The sequence below is a fragment of the Ailuropoda melanoleuca genome, chromosome 1, assembly GCF_002007445.2.
Source record: "Ailuropoda melanoleuca isolate Jingjing chromosome 1, ASM200744v2, whole genome shotgun sequence".
NCBI classification, from domain to species: Eukaryota; Metazoa; Chordata; class Mammalia; order Carnivora; family Ursidae; genus Ailuropoda; species Ailuropoda melanoleuca.
In genome coordinates this window covers 52,716,971-52,726,191 of record NC_048218.1, presented here as the reverse complement: position 1 = coordinate 52,726,191, position 9,221 = coordinate 52,716,971, and the positions used below count along the sequence as shown (strand labels likewise).

Sequence of the window (9,221 nt, the reverse complement as noted above, 5' to 3'; positions counted from 1 at the left end):
TCTGTCGGAGCACTGACCATCTCCTTGTTGCTTTCCATGAATATGTATATCTACTTTAGGCGCCCCAGAAATTCAAAGAAAAAGTTCTGATACAGCAATCCCCATGGATCCTATGCATAAGAGGAGTTTTTCTTACTGTGATGACAGCTTGGTGTGGAAGTAGGTGCGTTCTTGTTGACTCTTTGTAGCACGTTGTCAGTATCCACACAGCCCCCCACCCCACCACTATCCATCGCCATCACCCAATAAAAGGCATTGGAGTCATAGATAGAAGCAGTGGAAGGAATTCTCAAATCCACTCCCAGGCTTTTGAGTAAATAAGATATTGTTTTAAATGCAGAATTTGATATCTGTCAACCTTAAATAAGGGTCTGTTATGAGCAGAGGATAATTTGAAATGGATGGTGTATGTTGGGGAAGGAAGGTGATGGGGAGAGGGACAATAGCAGTATGGGGCATTGGAATGTCTGCTTCAAAGTGCAGAGGAAGAGTGAGTGCAGGCTTCCTAGCTGTGTGACTCTTTGCATCTCACTGAACCTCACTAAGCCAGTTGTAAAGCCGGAGTTCAGATCCCCATCTGTGTGAGATCTTTCTAGTACCTCATAGTTGCTCTTAACCAACACTTAACTGAATTTGTTAAAGGGAACATACATGTGGAGGGAGGTGGGGGGAGATTTTAAGACAGGATGTTATAATTCCCCCAGTACTGGACTACTTGTCACTTTTAGAATTAAACTTTAACTGGGATTGGTCAACTTGAGAAATCCTATTGGGATTTCACTTCAGTGCTGCCCAAATCCCTGCCGTTGCCGAGTCTTTCCTTATCTACATTTACCACTCCATTTTATATATGCACTTATTGTTTTCTGTTGGAGAAGCACCTTGGCGAGATCCTCTTTGATTGTCCTGGGTGTGCGGGGAATCCAACAGAATTTTAACTACTGTGTTTCTTTATTGTTTTAAGAAGGAAGTCCTGTTAATTTTTTTCTCTCCTCTTTCTAGTTCTGGAAAACTGAGAGAATGAAATAAAATTCAAAATGCCTGGAAATGTGACCAATAATGACGTTGACAACCTTTCCTGGATTGACTTTCCTTAAAATCACTGCCCACATTACCTAAATGAAATTATGAAACACATTGTGTTTGACCCATCTTTAATTTAAAGAACACCTAAGTTTAAAAGATGATTCATGAATTAGTCCTACCTCATCTCTAAAGGAAAGACTCATGGTTCTCGGAAAGGTGATTGAGGCTCAAGGGAAGAGAAAACTGAGTAAAGACAATGAAAATCCTTTCTTTCTTTCTTTCTTTCTTTTTTTTTTTTTTTGAAAACAACAATGTGTAACTAGATTGCGGGTCACTCTGTAAACCAAATTAACGGTAGCTCACAAGAGTTGTTCTCACCAGTTGATTCTGCTGATATTGATTGCATGCAGAAACACGGTAGGAACTATGTTATTGGCCCACTTACTGATGCAGTGAGCGCAAGGCATTTAGGCAGGAGAAAAGGAAAGACTTGGGTTTTTCTTTTCTTATGTTTCTTTGCTTAACTAGGATTAATTTCGCTTTTTACACTAATTTTCTTTTTAACTTCACCTATCTAAATGTAAAAAATACTATTGTCTCTCACATTAAAGTTTTTTTCCCTCCTTTTAAGATCTATGAGTCTTTAACGTCAAACGTGATATTTTTATCTCTCCTGTGGCATTGTAGAAGGTCTCAACTGACACGAGGAACTCTTGCATTACCTCTCAAGGGAACATCTAAACTACAAAATGGTGTGGAAGAAATTTTATCATAACTCTCATAAAATTAAAATTAATCAATCCTGGAAATAGTTGAATGTCTATTCACTGCCTTTGGCCTTCCCTCCCTTCCTGAGTTCCCCAACACCACCAGCTCATGGCAACTGTTCATAATATTGCCAAGTCTAGTTTTTGCAGGGCACTAGCAAAACTAGAACCGTTGTTTTTGTTCTTTGCTAATTTATGAACCTGGAAAAAATAAAGACAGGTATGCAAATCATATGTCAGGCTTATGTTCCCTGTGTGGTTAATCCAATCAATTCACTTAAAATCCAGCAAACAAAATACTGGGAAACAAATTCACAGAAATTATATATAATATCTCACACAAATTGATATTAAAAGTACTATAAACACAATAAGCAAAAGATATAATCAGACAATGTGCAAATTGTATGATAAACAGTTTAAAAACCCATGCAAAAATATGCAGCTTCATTGTAATCAAAGTAATGCATTATCAACAATGGGCTAGCATATTACGCTTTTATTAGTAAAGATTTTTTTAGGGGATACCAGCCTGTTCAGGAGAAACACGCTAGGATGAGAGTGGACTGACATTACTCTTGGAAAAGCAACTTGATAATAATGAGATTTATAGTGTGCATAACCTCTTACTCAGTAATGCCAATTCTAGAAATTTTTCCTAAGAAAATAACCCTTACTATGGGAAAAGTATAGAGATGTTCATCTTTCTGTCATTTGAAATCTAATACAACTGGATACAACATAAATGTCCGACAATAAGGAAATAGCTAAGGAAACTATAAATAACCCAATGGATGTCATTGACTACATTCATCCAAAATGATTAGACAGAAATTATCATAAAAAGGGAAATACTTATTTTTTAATGTTAGCAAAAATCTGGATATAGGATTTTATGTTCATTATTATTTCAGGTATGAAAAGCAAACCAAGTAGAATGTATTGAAATAAAAGTAGGAAGGAAATACAACATAATATCTTGTGTTTTTTTAGGGTGATGGGAACTATTTAAATTTTTTTCTTTTTATATATCAGTCCTCCTACTTTATATAGAATGTGCCTTTTCTTTTACAGCAAAAAGATGTTTATTAAAGAAATAAAAAGTACAGAAAACATTAAAAGAGGAATGAACCATCAACGTGGAACAGACACTTGGCTAATTGAGGGGATTCAAGCCTTGTGATCCATGCCATGGAGATCGAATTTTCACTGGCCTTTGCAGAATGATCATCTCTCTGATATCGACAATTGCATTAATATCTGGGATGATAATACAATTCCTAAACTCAAAGGAATTAGAATGTGGTTACTACTAACCTGCTTTATAACTAGACTAAAGAAGAATGCGCGGAATCAAGAAAAGTCTCTTTAAAAATAACCAATACTGTAAATGGCATCATTATCAGTGAACACTTACTAAACAGCTACAGCTAGCTTTATCTTATGAAACTTCCCATTTTTTTCTTTTAAGAGAGAACAATCACCTTATACTCATTATTTCCAAGTATGTTCTAAATTGTAATAAAGGTTATCTCAGATTTTTAAAATAGTATGTAAACTAATTTACTTCCTAAATCTTAAGTGGTTGTTTTTTTGTTTGTTTGTTTGTTTGTTTGGTTGGAGATGTGGAAATCATTTGGTGAATTTTAAGGCATAGGAATAGAACAAAAGAATTAAAATTGCCACTTACCTGACATGCTTCCTCTGTCAGAGAAATCCTTATGTAGCCATAAGGCAAATATACGGATTAAAAATGCCCCCACAAACTTTTCTTTTTCTAAGTAAAGTTGTTCGGGTACTTTAGAAGCAGGGTGCCAGTAAAATGTGTCTTTACCCGTACCTCAGTTTTCTCTGTTCTGTGTCTTGAAATCTTTTGTGTGTACTTTGTTCAGTTACAAACAGGAAATGTGGTGATGGAGGCTTCTAGAGTTTTGATCTGAAACCAGTACACTCTTACATTTTTGCGTTACGTGAGAAGAAAAATCCCACAAGCCTCTGTACTCTGGTATTCGGATTTTTACCAATACCTGAATCTAATTTAAAAATAATAATGAAAGTAAAGTATGAATTAGCCCAGGAGGGATCTCCCGTCCCCCTGGAGAGAATCCAGGATCTCCTTACAAGCAAGTTCACATGGAAACAAACTAAAATATATTAAACTGGGGAGGAAACAGTGAGAAGCCCGCAGGTGTGCTCAGCTGTTGGTTGTGTTTTCCTTGAGGCACAATGCAGGAAAGGGGATTGATGCTTTTGGAACACTGCTATGTATCAGGTGTCTTCTTTACCTGGTCCCCTTGGGGGACTCCGTGCCTGCCTCCTTTCCCGGCAGCTCTCACTGCAGCCAATGGGAGGCCGTCTGTCCAACCTAGGCCACTTGGCAAAGAGCTCCAGCTCTCAATGCACGTTCCAGTGTCTCAGTAACCAGAGGTTCCTAAATGTTAGGAACATGTGCCTAAGAATGCCACGCGGCACTGTTTGACATGCATATTCCTGAGCCCTGCTGAATCCGAATATTTGGAGCAGAGTCCAGGAATCTGCATTTTTCACAAGTGCCCCTGGTTATTTTTAAAATATAAGTGTTCTCGATCTTGCTCTGAAAAACTCAAGTATATGTCAGTGGTAGAGTTTATTTTTAGCATTAGTCAGATAAAGATCTGGGCAGTATCTGTGTATACGGTTTAGATGTGCTCGTGTACACATATCTGCTGCGTATTGTGTGTCAATGGATATTTGATTACGGATTCCACCAGTTTTCTTTAGTTATAGAACAGTGACAAACCTGAATCCGGCTTCCTACAGAAGGGGATGCACATTAACTTGAAGAACTTAAACTTTAGGGAAAACTTAAAAATGAGACTTTTGTTGCACAGACTCAGAATAAAAATATTAAATGCCTTGCAGGAGATCTTCCTCTTGCTGACTTCTCTAAGATTCTTGGGGCAGGGAGAGTAATGATCTTATCCATCATGAAAACCCAGCATCTACAATAATGCCTGGCACACTGTAGGTCTCTAGAAATAGTCTCACAGTGATTAAATAAATAAAAGAATATTAATCTTCTGCTTTCTCTTTGCTCCATTATAGAAAACAACTTCCTAGTAACAAAATACAGTGCTTCTTTATTCTTTGAATGAAGTTGACTAAACACTAATAGATTTTTCCACTTCAATCGCTTTCCCCCCAAATATTTCTTGTGAATCATTGAATCAGAATCTATAAAACGGGAAGAGACCATGGAGATTACCTAATCTTCTAAAAAAGCGTTTTCATAATACATTTCATAGAATACTAGGCCATAAAGGAAGTTTGGGGATAAATGCTCCATCAACAGATATATTTGGAAAAACTATTATTTTCACCTTCATGGATGCATATAAGTATATTAAAAGCTGAGGTAAGTCCTACAAAAAGTAAACCTGAATAACTACTTTAACAGAGCTTTTCCTAAACCTATTTGGCCAGAGAACTTTTTGTTCAGCACCATCCATTAGCAGGGTAACAGGTTGGAGGAAGCAGGCCTGGATGCCCACAGACCAAGAGCTCAAGGGAATAGAAGTCTCAGGTGCACGTAGGGACCAGAGGACAACAAAGAATTAGAAGGATCCATCCAGCAATTAGGTAGGACACAGGAATGGAGATCTATTCAGGAGGAGAGGGCCCAGCTGTGGGGCAGTTGTGAGGGGTTGAGCTTTGGACCTAAAAAAGGATACCTAGCGAGGAAAATAGAAGCCCCAGGCTTAAAAGGAAACCACATATATTGCCTAAGCGGGACCACGGAACCATGAAACATGGGCAATGCAGAGGCCTGTTTATATCAGCTGGGGCCTACAGAGGACATGGGAGAGAGAAGGGGTCTCAAGACTGCAGATTTCTGTGCAGGCATCCCCTGTTTGAACGAAAATAGTGGAGAGGATGGGAAAGAAGGAACAAGGATGCCCTGGTTGATCCATAGAAACAAGGGTGTTCAGTGGTTGGCTTTGGTTACGGAGAAGGTCAGCTTTAGTGAGAATAATTCAGGTGAAAATGCAGGAATCCTATTGTTAGCCCCAGATATGTATGTCTCAGGACAGCCCAACAGGGATATACACTCAAACCAAGTGAACCAATTGGGCCAGTGCCCAAAGCTACCCGAGGGCTTCCCTGCGTCAAGTCTGTGTGACATGTAGCAGTCTGCAGAAATCTGGGGAAGGCAAGAGCAGAGGAGATAGGCAGGGACCGAGAAAGGGTATATGCTACTCCTTCAGGTCAGGAAGGAGGCCTGTGGTATGTGCTAAGTGATTACTTAATGGTTTCACCCACTTAATGAACATGATGCATGATCGGCATTTCTAAAATGGTAAATCTTCGGCTGAGAGGTCTGAACCACTTCACAATTTCTAATTATCATAATACTTTTGAAAAGTGAGCTGCTTGACAATGTTCCCCATTCTGTAGATTTAGAAAATCAAGAGATAGAGCAAGATTGTCCAAGGTCACACAGAAAGTCTGTGCCCATGCCCTGGAGAACTCCACATACGTTTGAAATTTGCCAGGGGGAGAAAAAAAATAGCTTTTCATTAAACATAGGTGGCTGGGCACATGGAGACATTATCAGAATATATAAAAGCTTATGGATTTATTTTTGTTATGAAATACACTAGAGAGTGCAGTTGGGGATTTGAATGACGGCTTCGTGAGTCCTGTTCAAAATAATAAATAAACATGAGTCTTCTGTAGTACTTTTTAATGAGTTGAGTTATCAAAATGAAGTTTAGCAGATGGCTGGACTAAGCAGATCTGTCCTGACAAGCTTGAAGCTATTAAAGATATAGGAAATTTGGGGGGAAGGTGTGTGGTTCTGATGGGCACCTGTCAAGAAATGAGAATTTTAAGGCCAACAAAATTGAGGCTTTGTTGCCAAAAGAAAATGAAAAATATAACAAAATGGCAGCTGCCATTCCAAGCTTCCACACAGAAAAATGGGTCATAGTTTATAGAAAGAAGCCTAGTTTTCAAGTCTCTTTTTTGATGGTCACCTCTTATTTTTATTTTAATCCTTATCACCATAGTATATTTATTTATATCTGTATATATCACACAAATATATATACGACATACACATGTATATGAATATGTATTGTAAAGTTCAAGGGGTTTCATAGCGTTAACAGTAGTTACTGGGGATTACCTTAAGCTTTGGCTTTGCACTTTATAAATTTGTCCATTGTTTAAATTATTTTCAATAACACGCACTAAATAAAATTGTTGGAATAAAAGACGCCTCCTTATTTTTTTTAAAGTTTGTATTTATTTATTCCAGGGGGTAGGGGAAGGAGCAGACTCCACATTGAGCATGGAGCCCAACGCAGGGCTTGATCTCAGGACCCTGAGCAAGAGTTGGACACTTAACTGACTGAGCCACCCAGGCACCAAAGATGCCTCCTTATTTTAAAGGATCTTTGGAGCACCCTTGTTTTATAGAAGCAGAACTGATCTCTGTGTGATTTTTCTTTATTCTGGTAAATCATTCTTTAGTAAGACTGAAGCGGGTATGCAAACAACTTTATGAAAGACAGGAGGGGAGGGACCCTGTGCTTCCAATTATGTGGTTTTAAAATAGGAAATTATTCAAAATTAATTATGGTGTTACAATTACATCTGATTAGACTATATTGATGATTCATATTTTCATTGAGTTTATGCCACAAGATCCTCCAGTAGACATAATTATTCAGGTAGAAAAGAAAAAGCAAGTAAAAAGTAATAGAACAATGCATGGATTTGGCATAAGATTCTCAGCTCTTTTTATTATACTTATTATAACTTTTTAGGATCAGAATTCTTTGAAAATCAAGTACTAAAATAAAAGAGTAGGTAAAATTCAGAAACAAGGGAGAGTAATGGCTAACAGTAGATACAGTCCATCTTCCTACACGTGAAAGGTTTAAGTATTCAAATTTTCTAGGAGAAAACAATTTGTCTCCTAATGTCAATGTAATGCCCCGGAGAGAGTGCTATTAGTAAATTCAAAGCATTCTGAAAAATTTTGATCTTATTTGAAACACAACTGGCTCAAAGTAAATCCAGTTTATTTGTCATAGAACTTTTCCTAGCTTTAGTAAGCTAATATACAATCCCTCTTTTCAAGAGGAGGATATATTCAGTATTCCCAAAAATTATTTCACAAGAGAAACATTCTCGTATTATTTTTTCAAAGCCTTTGCAGGACTACCACTCTGATGTGTGTGTTTCACGAAACACTGGATCAAGCGGCTTTTCTCCCAGTGGAACCGGCTCTTCGGACCTCCTCCCACATTTGGGGCCTGACTTACCTGACGGTCACCACAGGTACTGTCAACTTTACCGCCTATATATGAATTTCCATCTCTAGGAATGTTTTGCCTGAGATTATAAAGGGATGAGCCCTTAAAATTCAGATGTCCCAGGACAGGTAACAAAATCAGCGTCCTCAGAGTAGCCTTTCCAGTGAGACTAGTTCTCGTGGATTTGCCACCAAATAAGACATATGGTAGCCTAAATTTTGATCAGAACGAGATTTGGGACTAGGACATTTTTAGAAGGCAAGCTCTAGTTGCCGGACCGCAGGGACTAGAAACAGAATGGGAGCAGGGACACCAAAAGGGGATGCACCCGTTGGGGTCCTGGCTGGAAACAGATGCAACAGACAAAAGGGTGAGTTGAACGAGTTTAAAGAAGGGACTGTTTACAGAGGCGCAGCCTGGGGTAATGGGAAGAACAAGGGATGGTGAAGCCCTTCCAGGTTAACTACAGATAGAGCCCTGACAACTCCTAGGCTTGAAGGTATTAGAGGAATGTCCGCCACTGGAAACTGGTGAGATAAATAGCTGTGAGAGGGGGCTGCTGGACAAGAACTTTGGCTTTCAGTTAAAAAACAAAACAAAACAAAAAACACAGCCATCGCCAGTTGGGACCAGACAAGAAGGGAGTGATGGGAAAACATGCCAATTTTGTTCTCCTCTGTCCTCCAGTCTCCCACCCAGTTTCCTCATTAGTCACGCCCAACAAAGTCAGAGGGAAGTCATGATGCCGTCTGTAGAAGTCAGCCTCCCATGGGCCACAGAGCAGGTGGAGAACAGAGAATGGAGTTGGAGTGATGAATGGGCGAAGACACGGTGCTGAGAATGAACTTAATTTTAGACAGGTATTTCCTGTCCTGCCAGATGTGCACTTTCTAATTTTATAAGTCGACTTATTCTCCAGAGTGCAGAAGAGTAAATAAGAGCAATTAATTTTGAGATTTTTCACTATATTCATCTGGGCAATTTTCTTGACCCCAATATAACACTTGAGATACCCTAAATAATACTAAGTTGGTTCTGCCATAGTAAAACAAAACTAAGGATAAAATTTAAGGATACAAACAAGTATAAAGGGGGAAAATTCCTAAAACTCCATCTGAAAATGAAG

The 9,221-nt window shown here is 38.6% G+C and overlaps 1 protein-coding gene across 2 annotated transcripts in view; it reads right to left on the bottom strand.

Annotated features, from left to right (window-relative positions):
- The window catches only part of LOC100467951 (T-cell receptor-associated transmembrane adapter 1), a 38,231-nt gene extending 34,528 nt beyond the window's left edge, over positions 1 to 3,703 (bottom strand). The window contains exon 1 of one of the 2 annotated variants that reach the window (XM_034658073.1): positions 3,484 to 3,703. In XM_034658073.1, the coding sequence (XP_034513964.1) occupies positions 3,484 to 3,490 (7 nt within the window). In that variant the 5' untranslated portion in view covers positions 3,491 to 3,703. The remainder of the gene's footprint in view (positions 1 to 3,483) is intronic. The other variant, XM_002928479.4, reaches the window with a different exon arrangement.
- Positions 3,704 to 9,221: the final 5,518 nt, after the last annotated feature.